Genomic DNA, 17,564 nt, shown 5'->3' with positions numbered 1-17,564 from the left:
TTTAGGACTCCAGCCTTAAAGAAAGGAGCTGGGGAAGAAGAGGAAATTGATATCCTGGAACTTCTCAAAAATATTGATCCAAAAGAATATGAAAAATATGCCCGCATGTATGGAATCACTGACTTCCGGGGTCTTCTTCAAGCATTTGAAATGCTAAAGCAAAGTCAAGTAGAAGAGACACATAGATTGGTATGATCTTTTATATATAGTATCATCTTTAAAAATTCACACTTGAAACGTCTAACATACGCCTTTTGAGTTTCCAGAACCCTACAGTTGTATAAGATAGTTAATATAACCTAAGCAGCATCAAAAATGGAGGTTAAATATAATCATTCGTCCTCTAATTCAAATTTTATTCCATATGTAATACTTATGCTTTTTTTCCTCCCTAGGAAATTGAGGAAATAGAGAAGTCAGAGAAGGAAGAAAAGGAATTTGAGGAACTTGTATCATTTATTCAGCAAAGGCTGTCACAGACAGAGGTAAAATGAATTATGCTGATCACAAAATGAAGAAATTATTATTGGGAATTACAAGGGAAGGAGTGACTAATGCATTTTAATTCTTTATTCTCCTAGCCTGTCACTTTGATCAAGGACATTGAAAATCAGACAGTTTTGAAAGATAATGATGCTGTGTTTGAAATTGACATTAAGATTAATTATCCAGAAATCAAGCTTTCATGGTACAAAGGGACTGAAAAACTGGAACCCAGTGATAAATTTGAAATAAGCATTGATGGTGATCAACATACCCTCAGAGTCAAAAACTGTCAACTTAAAGATCAGGGCAATTATAGATTGGTGTGTGGTCCACACATCGCTAGTGCTAAACTAACTGTAATTGGTAAGGAAAAAGAGTTTTATTATTTTTAAAAAAACTTGTGAGATGAATTTACTACTGAGTACATCACATGTGATATCGTACAAAATGTATATTGTATCATACCCACAGAGCCTGCCTGGGAACGGCATCTTCAGGATGTTACTTTGAAAGAAGGCCAGACTTGTACCATGACTTGCCAGTTTTCTGTGCCAAATGTAAAGTCCGAATGGTTCAGAAATGGCAGAATCCTTAAACCCCAAGGTAGATATAAAACAGAAGTGGAGCACAAAGTCCATAAGCTGATCATTGCAGATGTTCGAGCAGAGGACCAGGGTCAGTACACGTGCAAATACGAAGACCTTGAAACTTCAGCAGAGCTCAGAATTGAAGGTGGGTGAAAGACTGTGGCTGGAGTTATTACAGCATCGGTCAGTGGCAAATGTTGTGCAGGACCCCTGCAACCCTGCCATCACATGTATCTTAAAGCGCTTGTGTGGTCTCATTTCCCAACACACATACTCATGGCATTCACTCACGTCTCAAAATCCATTTGAAATCAAAACGGAAGTATTCACGTAAGTGCCGATTCTGTTGCATAGTTCTTTTTGACCTGAAGTAGATTTCAGTCTAAACCATGACTTGACTTTCTAACACTTATTTCTGTTAAATTTCATAATTATGGTAAATTCAGTAATTTTTTACAATTCTGTTAAATGCCATAATTCTCACATCTATGATTTTGAATTCTAGAAATAAATCTTGGAAAGGACCAGATTTCATGCCTAGGTATCTTGAGGATCTTGGCTAGGAGCTGACATTTTGTTTACAGGAATCAATTTGACTCTATCTGTATGAAACTTTATAGATAAAATTAACAACATATGTGATGTGTGATTAGCAGCTATTTTTCAAAAATAATTGTTTCATAGGAAGATCATATTCCAACCTCTGAATCTCTGAAATGAAGTGGAATGCTAGGACTTAGGAGCAACAATATTTATTTCCTAAAGACCTACACCTTTAGACTGCATTCAGCAACATTTGGCTCTAATCATGGGCTCTACTTCCAGGCGTTGCCATTTATAGCTGTTGAAATAACTATGTGACTTATTTACATAAGCATTTCAACATCTCTGACTTGCTTTATAGTGGATATCAAGGCCTGGTTGTATTTTAAAGTTAAGAAATTTTAAATCTCTTTTCATTTAAAGGATCCAGTTGAAACCACTTATCATTTGTTAAATAATTGCCTCCTTTTATACGATCCTTCAAAGAAAAGCTCACCAGAGTACATATGACATCTAAGCTATTCATGATACTGCAGTACGTTGAATCCCAGCCTTCCAGATAAAATTTTGCAGACGGACCTCCACGCCAGCCTATTCTCTTGCTACATACCCTGCCATTCCCAGTGGGTGGACTTCATGCCTGCCCACGGGTGCTTGCAAAGCAGGTTTCAGAACTCTTCAAAATGAATCCTTTGAAATTTAGAAGTGCAGATTTCCTACTGAGTTTGAAATTATTTTTACAGGGAAAGTTATACAAGCCAAAAAATAAACAATTCTAGATCCTGAATAGCAGAATTATTTTACAGAGGAAAGAAAAAATTTCAAAGGGGAATGAGAAGTATACAGTAAAAATTTAAGTTTATGTTCCCTTTATTTTGAAGCCCCCATTTCACTAACATTTTTAAAGTTTAAATGTTACTTTTGGGTTATAAGCACACTTGACTATTGCCTTCATGTAAATATTGTAAGGACTTTCAGGGATTTCTTTAAACTTTCCCACATTGATCCTGTAGGAATACACTTAAATATTGGGATAATTTTTTGTTACTGATGCGAAGAAATGCACTTTCTTCTTGTTTTATCTTTTCAGCCTTTTTCTGCTATTTTCCAATCGGATAAAAAGATAAGAGACTTTAAACATCTGTGGGGAAAGCACAGTGAAAGAAATTCCTCCCCAAACAATCTAAATTTGAACTCTTTTTGTACTTAAACAGCTGAACCAATTCAGTTTACGAAGCGCATACAGAACATTGTGGTGAGTGAGCATCAGTCTGCCACCTTCGAGTGCGAAGTGTCCTTCGATGACGCCATTGTAACGTGGTACAAAGGACCAACAGAACTGACCGAGAGCCAGAAATACAACTTCAGGAATGACGGTCGCTGCCATTATATGACCATCCACAACGTGACCCCAGATGACGAAGGTAACTTAATTGACAGTGTCCCTGTGACTATATAATTTCAACTTTGCCTGTTTTATTTATTTCTACTCTAGTTTACGCTTCTACTCTGTAGTTCTATCTAGATTACTTTTTTTAGGAAAGAGAAATATAAATAAATACTATATTTAAATAAAGAAGCATCATTTACAAACATATCAGAAAGCAAACATTTCACGATTTTTTCCTTAGGTGTCTATTCAGTAATTGCTCGACTGGAGCCCAGAGGTGAAGCAAGAAGCACAGCAGAGCTGTACTTAACAACCAAAGGTCAGAAAACACCACATTCAAATCACAGTGCAATCTTGGAAACAAAGTAGCCTGCCAAGACAATTCTAAATTTTAAAAAATATCATTTTTTTTTCTTTTGCAGAAATCAAACTTGAGATGAAGCCTCCTGGTAAGTTAAAAAAAAAAAATCAATCCTTACAATACATTCAGTGTAATTTTGTAAATGATAGAAGCCAAACTAACATGTCTAAAAATATTATTTCTTTTTTTCAGTAAAATATTATTCAGTAAAATTATTTTCAGTAAAATAATACCAATGTTAGGCTTTGTGAGTTTGGGAAATTAGAGATAATGAGGTCACATTCAGCTGATATCTAGGATCAAGTTTGGCCGTAGAACAAATTTTCACAGGGAATAAATTTGCATGTGTGTCTGCCTACAAAAGAATCTTAATATCCTTGTTTCTATATGTTAAATTCTGCTGTTGGAAATGCCTGACAGTCAAACACATCTCAGTTGTCTAATAAATATCTGCATTTTCAGTCTCTCGGTGCTTATCATTGTTAAATGTCCCTTTTCAGATATTCCTGACTCCAGAGTTCCAATTCCAACCATGCCTATCAGAGCAGTACCTCCAGAAGGTAAGATCCAGCACCATGACCCCTGGGCTTGAAGCTGCAGTATCCTACCACTAGGAAGTTACCAATGCCAAACCATAGCATACAGCAAGAACAAATTCTTTCTCATCATATTCTTCACTGTGTAATTAAAAATCAGAGCAAAAGAGTAGTTACAATTTTAAATAGATGCTAATTTTGTTTGTTCTGATTGTTGAATTTCTGCTATAACACCTTTGAAGTACTGAAAGAAATGCATGAGACTTTTCATCATATTTCACACAAAATAAGAAACCAAACTATGTTACTTATGATGACATTTATTTTCTTCAGAAATTCCTCATACGGTGGTTCCTCCCATCCCCCTGTTGCTACCATCACCTGAAGAAAAGAAACCACCAGCAAAACGTATTGAAGGTATTATCTTATATGTTATATACCTTATTATCTTATATGTTATCTACCTAAATGTCAAAATATAAAACTATTAACAGACCTGGAAAATGTCGTTTAATGCAACATGTTGGCCCTCTAGTGGTCAGCAGTTTGAATTGCCTTTCAAAATGTAAATTATATGCTCTTAAGTATTAACTAAATATGTAAGACATGTGCCTTAAAGTCTGAAAATCATCAGAAAAAAAACAAATATGGTGCTTAATATTAAAATATTTTATTTTAAAGGAATCACTTAAGCATTAATGGCAAACTGATTTCACATTTCATATTTTCCTAACTACTACATAAAGCAATAAAATAATACAGTCAAATTCTAGTGAAGCTTATAGAAATAAAAAATACTAGTGTATAGTCAGATTTAAAATTATAGATTGTGTTTTTTCCCAATTACACTGTTAACTACGCTAAAATTCACTATTTTGTTATAAAAATATGATTTAGAATATCTTTGATTTTTTTTTTAAGCTAAGGAAAGAGCTCTCCAATAAACTCATGAGTGCGCCAGGAAATTGTCCTTCTCAGATATTTCAGTAGATAAACTGTACTATTTGTGCCCCCAAACTGCTCAACTAATCAGTCAACAGACTGCCTGGGACTTTCTAGAGTTCCGGGGAGTTCAGAATTGCTGTCAGAATTCTCCCAGCATCATCAGGAAAAAATTCTGCATGTCAAAGTCACATTTTTCCAAAGCCAAGCCACCATTACTGTAGTAGTTTCCATGGTTTGACATGCTAGTTCCCTAATATCTACTACAAATGTCAAAAGCTTGAGCTAGTTTTCAGCCAGCCTCAGGAGAAATTCAGTTAAAAAAAAAACAAAAAGCACTTCCAGTTTTATGACTACTACAGTCTCAATAACAAAGAAAAGCATTTTTATAATTTATATGAACATAATTAACTATATTTCACCTACTTATGATAGCAAAAATGAATAAGAATCAAAAATCATAAAATAGATTTCCACTTATATTTGTTGTCAGAAATAATAATTTATCTTAATGAATGATTTATGATTTGAGTGTTAGTGTCAACATGACTTAAGTTTGAGTGCCCACTGGGAAACCTGAGAAATTAAATCATATTTTAAAAATTCAAAAGTGTTATTTATTCATGAATACGAGGAGCCATAATCAAGTTACGATCAGGGGCCAGGATCAAGGTATAATGTCAGAAATGACAAAAGAAAACTTCCACAATATAGCATAGGTGGGACTTTAATTTTACTAATTCACTTGTTAATTCTTTTTCCTGAAAACTATAAAGTGTTCTTACCTAAGTGAAATGAAGATGAAAAGCTGTACCTCTGCTATTTATGATATCACTTGGGTCTACTCTAGATGTTTGAAAACTTTAAGCAGGCATAAAATCAGTGAAGATGTAAGATCACCCTTCATATTCTATCTCCCTCCAAAAAAATGGTTCTGCTTTGTAGTCCAAGATCTTTCTGAAACAGATATCTTGCAATAATGTGCAGAATCTCTTGTTACCATCAAAACATATTAAAAAAAATATTTCAGGACTTACCTTGTGGTGCAGTGGTTAAGAATCTGCCTGCCAATGCAGGGGACATGGGTTCAATCCCTGCTCCTGGAAGATCCCACATACTGCAGAGCAATTATGCCTGTGTGCTACAACTACTGAGCCCGCAGGCCTAGAGCCCGTGCTCCTCAATAAGAGAAGCCACCGCAAGGAGAAGCCCGAGCACCACAACTAGAGAAAGCCTTTGCACAGCAATGAAGACCCAATGCAGCCAAAAATAAATAAATTAAATTAATTAAAAAAATTTTTCAATAAACCTCCCAGATTCATGAAAATATTTTAGTAAAATTTACATCTGACATCTCATTTTTTAGTGACCAAAAAAGCTGTGAAGAAAGATGCTAAAAAAGTTGTCGCAAAGCCCAAAGAAGAGGCACCACCACCTAAAGGTATTATAATTAATCAAAATTCAGTCTTACTGCTTTTCTCTTGGTTAAAAAATTTAAATCCCAAATAGTGGAGGATAGAGGAAGGTTAAGAGTGTGAATTCACAAAATGGTACCTCTTCCTTTACTCACACTCACCCTCTTCTTTGATTCAGTCCTCACTTTCTCTCTCAACTTTCTTTCTTTTCCCCTTTTTTTCCTCCTCTATCCTCCTGTGCCTATGTCTACCCATGGCACCCAATGGCAACACCAGAGAGTTCTCATTATCTCTGGATAGTGATTTAAAGAAGGTACTGCCCTCTGGTCCAACAGCTGGTCTTGATCAAGTCACACCAACAGAAGTCACACCAACAGAAGGTCACTAATTTTAAGTGGCCACTCCAGCCCAACTCAGCATCCTTCCTGGTTCACCTGAGCTAAATGTCAATACTTGCAGGGAAAAATAAAACACTTTTTGCAGGGGGATCAATTTAGTTACTTTAAATTTTTATTATATCCTGGAAAATTTTTAGGAAAAAGATGGGATAACTAAATTTAAGCAAATAGTTTTATCCATCTGGCTAAGATTAAAGTACAGCAACCTCCTAAAAAAAGGAGAATCCAGGAGCATAGGGCATGATTCACTGAGACTTTTTTTTTGTGGTCATTTGTGAGATGTTATAGAATAAGAAGAATCTCAAAAAAGCCTGGCTATTTCCCAAACTTTATTGTTAATCACTGAAAAAATTAAACATGCATTATTTTTAGCATCAGACATACCAAATATTCTCTTTATGTTTCATGTTAATTTAAATTGTTTTAAATCAACATAAAGTAGAATAAAATTTCAGCCTTCCTGCATTTTCGTTAACATGGCATTGCGTAGCATTTTTGGTAAGCTAAATTTGGATCTTATAAAAGCATTTTATATATGGGTAGTAGTCACAGATCATACAAATGGCTAACAAGGGTATACAGGATTAGTAAGCATTAAAAAACTTATAGTCTAAAGATAAACATGTATTTTATGTTTTCAAAGTTCCAGAGGTTGCCAAGAAGCCCCCACCTCCTACTGCCTTAATTCCAGCAGAAGGTAAATGAAATATTTTATTCTATTTATTTCTGAGATTTGCATCTCTGCGTTGTATTCTTATTTTATGTATTAGGCTTCCAACTTATTATAAAGTTGTAGAGTCTCCTCTGCTACAGTAAAATTAGCAGTGGAAATGATGGCTACTTCATACTGGTCGAATTCCAGGAAAGAAAAACCCAGGCAAATGTTTATGCAGCCTCAGTGCAGTGGACTCAGGGAAGGAAATGGTGAGGGCTAGAAAGAGAGGGGATCCCTTATTGTTTCAACTGCAGCTAACACAAATGTTAAGGATCATATGAATAATGTTAGCCTTAATATTTTTAAAGTTGTCATATGAAAGCAACTAATTGATTTGGTTACATGACTTTAAATATTGTCTTTATCAAATTGACTAAAAAGTTATATTCGATAGTCAAAAATACAGCTTTAAAATTAGTACTGTTTTTGAAAGAATAGTTTGGAATTTAAGTAACTACAGAAATATTAGAAATAAATTCCACAAAATGATCAAATATTAAGATATTCCATGGGGGAAAAAAAACTAAGGGTTTTACAAACTGGAGCTCCCATGAAACAATGGAAGATGTGTTCATTTGATAATATTTACTGAATGCCATTTTGTTCACACCAGAAAAATCCTCAGGTTAAAAGTAGAGGGTCTCTTGACCCTGCTGACTGTGTTCCATAATCAACAAAAATTTAAACAGAGCCAACACAAAGAAAACGTAAATGATCGATATAAGGCTGAGATCTCAGATACTGATATTGCTTGACTACATAGACTTTCATTTCATGAAGTAATTGTATGGATATAATTAACATGCTAATATTATCTTTTTAAATTAATTAATTTATTTATTTTAGCTCCTGAAGTGATTGATGTATCCTCCAAGGCTGAAGAAGTGAAAATAATGACCATAACCAGAAAGAAAGAGGTTCAGAAAGAAAAAGAAGCTGTGTATGAGAAAAAGCAAGCAGTCTACGAGGAGAAGAAAGTTTACATAGAATCTTTGGAAGAACCTTATGACGAACTAGAGGTAGAACCATACACGGAGCCATATGAAGAGCCTTACTATGAGGAACCGGATGAAGAGTATGAAGAGACCCAGGTAGAAGCTAAAAGGGAAGTTCATGAGGAATGGGAAGAAGATTTTGAAGAAGGGCAAGAATACTATGAAAGGGAAGAAGGTTATGAGGAAGGGGAGGAAGAGTGGGAGGAGACTTACCAAGAAAGAGAAGTCATCCAAGTTCAAAAGGAGGCTTATGAAGGTATGTATTAATTGAGTGACTTTTTTCTCTTTTCCCCATTTTTTGCTCAGTTCTTTATAGTTTCAAGGTTATTAACCTGATGTGCAATGGATATGAAATAGATGAAATGACGATTTCCATTTTTTAAAGTTAGAAATCTTTAGAATCTTTAAAAGCATCATTGTCTTCAGAGTTACTTTCATGCTTTGATATTGTAAGTTGAATCATTTAATCGTATTACTAAGACTGAATTCCAAGTGCTCTTTTCTAATGCAGAGGTTCAAGTTTTAGTTTCACTGCCTCACTGCATCTCTGCTTGATCCTGCTTCTAAATCCAGCATGAGTAATCCTGTTAGCAATAAAGATCCCAAATACAGTCATTTACACAGTTGTATATGATTCTTAACTTATATCATTTGCCAATTGATACAGTCTATTAGAACTTAACCTATTCAAGCATCCCTTATTACTGTGTTTTTGTTAAAGAATCACGTGAGAGGAAAATTCCAGCAAAAGTACCGGAAAAGAAAGAAGTACCACCTCCTAAAGGTATGTAATTGGAATTATTTAAATAGATCACATCATCGATGTCATTATCATGGCTTGCTGGGCAAAAATGTATGAATCAGCAGTTCAATCCAATAGGCACAACTTCTTCTGGAAGCTTCATTGTATCAGTGATTTTTTTCCTAAGACTATCTACCTACTTCATTTAATTCAAACGTAAAATGATGATAAAAAGATTGTTGTGGTAAATATAAAAAATAACCAAAATACTTGAAGTACAGAGGCTTGTACTTAAAGTTCACTGCAACAAACTTGTCTCTCTTTAAAAATTGAGAGAAAAAGAGACAGACTATTTTAATAGAAATTCTAAAAGTACTGCAATTTTTTTAAAATGCTTGCAGTTGTAAAGAAGCCCGTAGTTGAAAAAATTGAAAAGACTTCTCGAAGAATGGAAGAAGTTCAAGTCACCAAAGGTATTATCATTTAAAACATTTCTCGTACCATGTACACAAGTAATTGTTTACTGATATATGGTCACATGTTATTTATATAGTCATCTAAACTTAAGATATTTTAAAATTTTGTGCAAAGCAATATTCTTCACAATACAAATATATTTGTACATATTTTTAAGTACCCGAAGTTTCAAAGAAGATTGTTCCACAAAAACCTTCTCGGACTCCAGTGCAGGAAGAAGTTATTGAAGTGAAAGGTATACATCTTTGTCTTTCAGCTACAAGTTTTAAACATTTTTATTTATGTGTATGAATATGTATACATATATTACTGAACAACTCACAAATCTGAAATCACCAAAATAAAGACATATTATATATATTATATACATTTTATGCTGCACATTTATATAATTTAAGTAAATAATAACATTATCTTTGTTTTTAGTATCACTTTAAAATTACATAATTTTTTTTAATTAAAGAAGGATTTGTGTTTAATCAGTAGTCTTCTAACTTTATTGTGCCATGCATTCCATTCCATATAATATCCCTCATCCCCTCATTTATATGAATAAACCCTAATGGATTTGGGAAAGCACCACATCACGTGTGAAGAAGTTGTGTCTATTTGATTCCCATTTAATAATGTTTGATAAAGGCTGCATGGATTGTTTGTCCCTGTAGATCAAAACATGATTTGTTTTCTTGTCAATACTGAATTTGTTCTTATGCTATCATATTAACCCACTAATTCTGTGTCTAAACAAGCCATGTATTTGATCTGACGTCTTGAACTGGAAAAAGAAATACTAATGTGAAATACTCTCTTTAAAGTACCTGCTGTACATACAAAGAAGATGGTTACTTCAGAAGAAAAGATGTTCTTTGCTTCTCACACAGAGGAGGAAGAAGTGTCAGTCACAGGTATAAGGCAAATTTGAATATGGGGCTCAGATGGAAGGGCTTCAGATGGATTTTTATCCCTCTTCTTATCTAATTTGTGGTTATGTAGATATCTCTGTCTCCTTGTGAATATTTGTCATCTTTTTCATTTCACATTTGTCTGTTTTAATTTGTATTTCAATATTCTTTGTAAATTGCAATACCACCCATAGTATGGCATACCAGGAACTAAAATGTACATTTTTTAAAGTCCCTGAGGTACAAAAGAAAACTGTTACCGAAGAGAAAATTCACGTTGCTGTTTCCAAAAAGATTGAGCCTCCACCTAAAGGTATTAGTGATTTATTCTAAGTTTAAAATCTTTCAAAAGTTCCAAAGTAAATATCTGAATATGTTAATATTAAGTAATAAATTTAGTCGCAGTCCACAGACCTTTAGCCACTATGTGCAAATGACATCATAGGGAGATGAGAAGACCATGAGGAGGGTATTGGAGAGAGGAATGACAATTCCTGGAGGCTCTGTTCCCTGCTTCATGGAGCTTACAATCTAGTGGCCACCTGTTTAGAAAAAGAAATAGTGTCCTGGGGCCTTCCCTGGTGGTGCAGTGGTTAAGCATCCGCCTGCCAGTGCAGGGGATCACGGGTTCAAGCCCTGGTCCGGGAAGATCCCACATGCCACGGAGCAACTAAGCCCGTGCGCCACAACTACTGAGCCTGCGCTCTAGAGCCCACGAGCCACAGCTACTGAAGCCCATGCACCTAGAGCCCGTGCTCTGCAACAGGAGAAGCCACCACAATGAGAAGCCCACGCACCGCAATGAAGAGTAGCCCCCGCTCGCCGCAACTAGAGAAAGCCTGTGCGCAGCAACAAAGACCCAACACAGCCAATAATTAATTAATTAATTAATTAAATCTATTAAGAAAAGAAATACAGTGTCCTGGAGCCAGCTCATACCCACTCACCAGAGCTGATGGTTAAATTTTCAGGAATTTTGCTACCCAACATTTAACGCCTCCATGATTAAAAGTTAAATTATATAAAATTAAATAAGTTATATTTAAAACTATGGTAATAAATGCTCAAAACTCATTACTATTTTCCTATTATCTATGTTTCTGAGGTTATGTTGATTGCCTCTGTGTTGTGGAAATACTGGATAATTATGTGCTACTTCTCATCCCTTCCCAACTCCGAGACAATGACATCATCGTTGGTAGCCAGGATGCATGTATTTGCACCACCACAGAGGCTGGAACTTGGAAACTGGCAGTGGCTACAAATTAGGGCTCCCCTCCCTCCACCGACCCTCTCCTATACCCAGTCAAATTGTTAAACATTTAGGATACAAAAATTATTTAAGATAATTGAATGCAATTGTTCTAATGCTGCGGCTTTATAAAAGTAAAGTTTCTAAAACTGGTGTCTGAGGAACAGGCACTGGCACCTCTGAGGAAGGGGTGCTCCTACCTGTTCCTAGGAAAGTGGAGGTTCCTTCAGTTAAAAATGAGTAACAGTCACATTTTCTAATTAGCCACTAGTTCATTGCCCTTAATCCTTGATTAACATGTAATTTTCTTGCATTCAATTGGTATAAAACCAGAATGTCTACTCTTTAAGTCTTGCAACAACATATGCCTTGTCAAAATGAACAATTTCTCAAAATCGACCCTTTTTTTTTTTTTAAAGTCCCTGAGCCACCCAAGAAACCAGTCTCAGAGGAAGTAGTCCCTGTTCCCCACCTTCCTAAAAAGGTGGAGCCCCTACCAGCCAAAGGTAGAATCATATTTTTGAAAAAAATTTCTTAATGTCTGTCTTCTTGTACCTTTTTCTATTGGCTCTGTGTGTTAATGAGATCGTATCTGTAAACCATTTGTAATGTATTTTAATTCTGTGTATGTTGATTTCATTAACTTGTGGTAATATGTTACACAAATGTCAGGAATACTTTAGACTCCAGACCATGCTGATTGGGTCTTTGTCCACTTCATGTAATGTATGTAATGTCTGTATGGTATTGATGTATTTAGCATGTATTTTCATCACAAGTTACATGCTTGATATTAAATTACTTCCTAAATTCTTTCACTCTTACTGAGGATTTATGATTTAATGTAATCTTAAATGTCTCACAAGGAGGCTAGAGTTCTCAATTGTTTCAACAATGGTGTCTTTAAAGTTCCTGAAGTTCCCAAGAAACCTGTGCCGGAGGAGAAAAAGCCAGTTCCTGTGCCTAAGAAGGAACCTGCCGCTCCCCCCAAAGGTACACCAGAACTGATCACAGGCTGACCCTTTGCCCCAAATGCCAGTGCTTTGTTTTATACAGTCTTCGTACTTACTCTGCTGTCTACTTTGTGTCTTTTACATGCCCCTTGTGTTTTTCATTTATTTGTCAGCTTCCAGGGCTACACTCCACATACATTATTTGTGATACTGAACATTAAAAGAAGTTACTTTTCAAAAGTAACTATATCAAACTGCTGTCTTAAATTTTTAATATCTTCCCTCTCCTAGAGAAAGAAGAAATATTTGTGAAACTCATTTTCTACAGGGCATGTTTCTAGGAAAAACTCTTTCAGCCCTCAACTATGTGACTTTTTCTTAATTAAAAAAAAAAACTTTCATGAGTTATGACAAGATACAAAGACTAACAGGAGGGTGTTTGGCAGAACGGAATGTTAATGAGGTAAAGATGTACACAGTGCTTCTGGGAACTGCCACTCTTCTGAGAAGTCAATAATGCCTACCCTTAAATAGTTGGAAACATCAACTTTTGGCATTTACTTTCACCATGTTTCTTGAGATATTAACTGAACGTTGACATTTGCCATAAATGTTGCAATTATCTAATTAGTGAGTCAAGGGACCTTTCATATAGGGATGTTTGGATTCAAATGTGCTAATTCTTGCTTTAATTTTTGGATTTGGTTGGTTTTGGTGGTTTTAGGCATAAAAGACACTACTTTATAGAGGCAATGAAGTAACAAACTGCACACATCTGGTCAGTTATAGAGAGATCCAGTATCATCCAGCTTAGGAGAAAGCAGCCTCATACATTTTAAGAAGTGTTCTCTTTTGCCTGATTTCTCAGTGTTTCCATTTTCTTCCTTAATCCAACCTGCTTCTCTCTTTCTCAAACTCTTGGCTGTTTCAGGATTCTGGGTCTTTTTCTTTTATTCTTTTTTTTTAATTGAAGTACAGTTGTTCCACAATATTATATAACTTACAGGTGTACAATATAGTGATTCACAATTTTTAAAGGTTATACTCCATTTATAGTTATTATAGAATATTGACTGTATTCTGTTGTACAATATATCCTTGTAGCTTATTTTATACCTAATAGTTTGTACCTCTTAATCCGCTACTTCTCCTCCCCACTTACCTCTCCCCACTGGTAACCACCAACTTGTTCTCTATATCTGTGCGTATGCTTCTTTTTTGTTATGTTCACTAGTTTGTTGTATTTTTTAGATTGTACATGTAAGTGATATTATACAGTACTTGTCGCTCTCTGACTTATTTCATTTAGCATAATACCCTCCAAGTCCATCCATGTATTTGCAAATGGCAGCACTTCATTCTTCTTTATGGCTGAGTAGTATTCCATTGTAAATATATACCACAACTTCTTTATCCATTCGTCTGTTGATGGGCACTTAGGTCGCTTCTATATCTTGTCAATTGTAAATAATGCTGCTATAAACACTGGGGTGCACGTATCTTTTCAAATTAGAGTTTTTATTTCTTTAGGGTCTTTTTTTTAACCAAATGATTTTTAAGAATGATTTCTGATTAATCATTAAAATATAATGATTATATGAAAATAAAATATGATTATAATGAAAAGCTTATATTACTAAAACCAGTACTAATACCAAAGCCTCTTGGTCACTCCTGGAGGAGACTCAGAGGCATGTCTCATTTATACATGAAAATAAATACACTTAGTAACATGTATGTATAAACATCCCATGTATACATAACATAATATATACATGTATCAATGTGTATCTGTATAATTACATCAAGATATTACAAATGCAAGTGTAGAGGTGCAGATGTTCAAAAAAATTGCCAATATCTTATTTAAAATGGAAAAAATTACTACCGATAATGCATGCTGTTAGAACTACATCAGCCACTTAAAAATTCAACACCATCAACACTTAGAATAGGTAAATTAAACCCATTGTAAACCTTCTTTGGGTCATAGACCCTATTGAAAACTATGGAGCCTCTTAGAGAAAAGCACATATATACATACCCACAAAATTTTGCACACAGAACTCCCCAAAGTCACTGACACACAGATGTCATACTGAGAGGGCTACCCTAGCAAAAGAGTGTTTCCTGAGTTTTATAGACACTACAGGTGCACCAAAAAAAAAAAAAAATTCAGAAGAGAAATAGAAAAATAATAATAATGATATAGATGCAACCATTCTAATGACATCTTAGTCTAAGATAGTCTTAGATAAAGTATACCCATTGTTGTTATGGATTCCACTTCTCAATACAGAGAGTGAAGGAATTTTTCTATATACTATATCCACACTCTATATTGTTTATATAATTACTGACTAATTTGGTATTTTTATTGGAGTATAATTGCTTTACAATGTTGAACTAATTTGTTTTTATCAAAAGCATACCAATATATAAAGAAAGAATGAATTCTGTGCACATCCTTCTGTGTATATAACTCATTTTTAATAGCCTAAATGCCTCTGTAACATTACTTGGGACATTTACCACATGTGACCTTTAGAAAACTATAGTTTAATTTTGTGCATTATTTTGCCGATGCATAGAAAGCCTATAACATTAGTAAACTACGTAAAGATTTGTTTGTGTGTGCCTATATCCATTCATAAAAGGGACATATGGCTGAACTAACATTCTATTTTAAAAACTTTAAGTCCCAGAGGTGCTCAGGAAACCTGTCCCTGAAGAAAAGCTTCCTGTTCCTGTTGCAAAGCAAAAGGAAGCTCCACCAGCTAAAGGTACAATGACTTGCTTAGTAAGGAAGCCCTGTTTTTATGTCTTGAGTATAAAACATTTCTGTTTAATTATCTAATTTAGTTTGTTTCATTCAAAATGAATGTCTTATGGTGTAAGAATTCAACAAAAGTGTCTGTCCACCTGCCTACTTTCTTACAAAATAACTGTCCATTAGCTACTTTGGAAAATATAAAGTTAACTCTAAAAATTAATGTCTTTTCAAGTTCCTGAAGTACAGAAGAGGGTTGTTGCAGAAGAAAAAATAATTATCATCACTGAAAGGGAGGAATCTCCACCACCAGCAGGTAACCTCATCCCATCTCCACAAAATAACCTTGTCTTCCCTTCAAGCTTCTTTAATTGCATATCTTCTTTAATGGGCCTGCAAGTTCTATGTTGCTCATTTACTTTGCCTTCCTGAGAATTTTAAAATCAAATACTATCCTTTAAGTGCCAGAAGTACCAAAGAAGAAAGTTCCCGAAGAAAAAAGACCTGTTCCTTGGAAAGAGGAAGAAGTTCCACCACCAAAAGGTATTGTCTCTCCATCTTTCCAAGAACCATCTTTATAATATTATGTTCCTAGGCAAACAATGACTTTGTTAGTCTTGTGATATATGTGCACCGTGAGTGTGTATCTGTGTTTTGTGATGGTCTTCAATGAGATAACACTGAAGTTCTAAAAGTGCACAATGTTTTTAAAGTACCAGCTCTGCCTAAGAAACCTGTCCCTGAGGAGAAAGTTCCTGTGCCAGTTCTTGCTGCTAAGAAAGCCCCTCCTCCCCGAGGTAGGATTGTCTCAAGCCTCTGACAAAAATCTTTTAGCGGGTGGATTCTTTTCCCTATCTGGTGTCTTCTTGTACTGACCCTTTGTCTCTCTTGGATAGAATTTTTGTGTGTATATACTCGTGATAAGTTATGTAATTTGCTAGTGAAAGTGGTGTACTGTGCAAATCTTCCCCAAACTTTAGGGAGAGAAAATTGTTAAGATTCTTGATTTTTAAGCTTCAACTTTAATCCTTTCTTAAAGCTGAAGTTTCTAAGAGAACTGTCGTAGAAGAAAAAAGATTTGTTGGTGAAGAAAAACCATCCGTTGCAGTTTCTCAAAGAGTGGAGGTCATGCGGCACGAAGGTATATAATCGGAAGTGAGGGGAGAAATGAGTTTGCATGTGTTTCCTCCAAGTCTTTTCTTCTTACCACATAGTTTACTTTAGAAGTTGTTCTTATCAGTGTCTGTTGTAGCCTCTGAGACTGAATGTTTTGTGTCTACATTGGTCCTGAATCATTCTAAGAGGGTGAGTGGGGTGCTGAACATGTGGTAATTGTGAAAGTGGCCTCATTTGGGCATAATCTGAATATTCTTCTCAGTCTTGCGCTGTACTGTCCCCTCACCTGAACTCAGCTCTCTCCTTCTTGCAATGAAGAAGCAGTGTGAAACCACCCCCTAAGCAGATAGAAGAACATTACCCATCCATAGGGAACACGTCGTTATAATCAGCACTTCAATGGGCTATTCGGGCTGAATTTAAAGTAAATCTTATCTTTTAAAGTATCCGCAGAGGAGGAATGGAGTTATTCAGAAGAAGAGGAAAGAGTATGTGTTTCAGTTCATAGAGAAGAGGAAAGACAGGAGGAAGAAGTGGAGGTTACAGATTATGAAGGTAAATAATACAGATAAGCTAGTGGTGACCTGGCGTCTTGATAAGCTGTTTTCCTTCACAGATTATTTATCAGATCAATGAAAGTGGCACAAATTCAGTGAACGTCTACTGGTCTTATTTGATGTATCTTTTGATCGAAACACAAGACTCAGGAGCATTAATTAAACATCCAAAGTATTTCTTGTCCATTCCCTCTAACTTGACTCTGTAAGAAACAAGCCTTCATATTTATAGGTAACTAATGGTGCAAGTATCTCCATACACATTTATCCTTTCAGTAGATGGGACTTGGTTTCAGTATGGTGGACTGCCATAATCTTCACCTTGGTAGTCTAATGTCTAAAACATGGGTAACAAATAGCAGTGTTGATAGCACAACCCACTAATGTGTCCTGACTCACAGATTTTAAATGAATAAGAAATTATATA

General features: G+C 35.2%; 1 protein-coding gene across 1 annotated transcript in view; it reads left to right on the top strand.

Moving 5' to 3' along the window:
• The window catches only part of TTN (titin), a 281,341-nt gene that overhangs the window by 108,978 nt on the left and 154,799 nt on the right, over nt 1-17,564 (top strand). Inside the window, exons 99-123 of the mRNA XM_049712583.1 lie at nt 6-189; nt 396-485; nt 582-849; nt 958-1,218; nt 2,831-3,040; nt 3,248-3,325; nt 3,429-3,455; nt 3,868-3,927; nt 4,237-4,320; nt 6,212-6,286; nt 7,308-7,355; nt 8,220-8,624; nt 9,090-9,152; nt 9,512-9,583; nt 9,745-9,822; nt 10,403-10,492; nt 10,722-10,802; nt 12,161-12,247; nt 12,651-12,734; nt 15,394-15,477; nt 15,700-15,780; nt 15,927-16,007; nt 16,178-16,261; nt 16,504-16,605; nt 17,025-17,135. Of these exons, the coding sequence (XP_049568540.1) occupies nt 6-189; nt 396-485; nt 582-849; nt 958-1,218; nt 2,831-3,040; nt 3,248-3,325; nt 3,429-3,455; nt 3,868-3,927; nt 4,237-4,320; nt 6,212-6,286; nt 7,308-7,355; nt 8,220-8,624; nt 9,090-9,152; nt 9,512-9,583; nt 9,745-9,822; nt 10,403-10,492; nt 10,722-10,802; nt 12,161-12,247; nt 12,651-12,734; nt 15,394-15,477; nt 15,700-15,780; nt 15,927-16,007; nt 16,178-16,261; nt 16,504-16,605; nt 17,025-17,135 (2,888 nt within the window). The remainder of the gene's footprint in view (nt 1-5; nt 190-395; nt 486-581; nt 850-957; nt 1,219-2,830; nt 3,041-3,247; nt 3,326-3,428; nt 3,456-3,867; nt 3,928-4,236; nt 4,321-6,211; nt 6,287-7,307; nt 7,356-8,219; nt 8,625-9,089; nt 9,153-9,511; nt 9,584-9,744; nt 9,823-10,402; nt 10,493-10,721; nt 10,803-12,160; nt 12,248-12,650; nt 12,735-15,393; nt 15,478-15,699; nt 15,781-15,926; nt 16,008-16,177; nt 16,262-16,503; nt 16,606-17,024; nt 17,136-17,564) is intronic.

This window comes from Orcinus orca, chromosome 7, assembly GCF_937001465.1.
Source record: "Orcinus orca chromosome 7, mOrcOrc1.1, whole genome shotgun sequence".
Classification (NCBI taxonomy): Eukaryota; Metazoa; Chordata; class Mammalia; order Artiodactyla; family Delphinidae; genus Orcinus; species Orcinus orca.
This window is presented reverse-complemented; position numbering and strand designations above follow the sequence as displayed.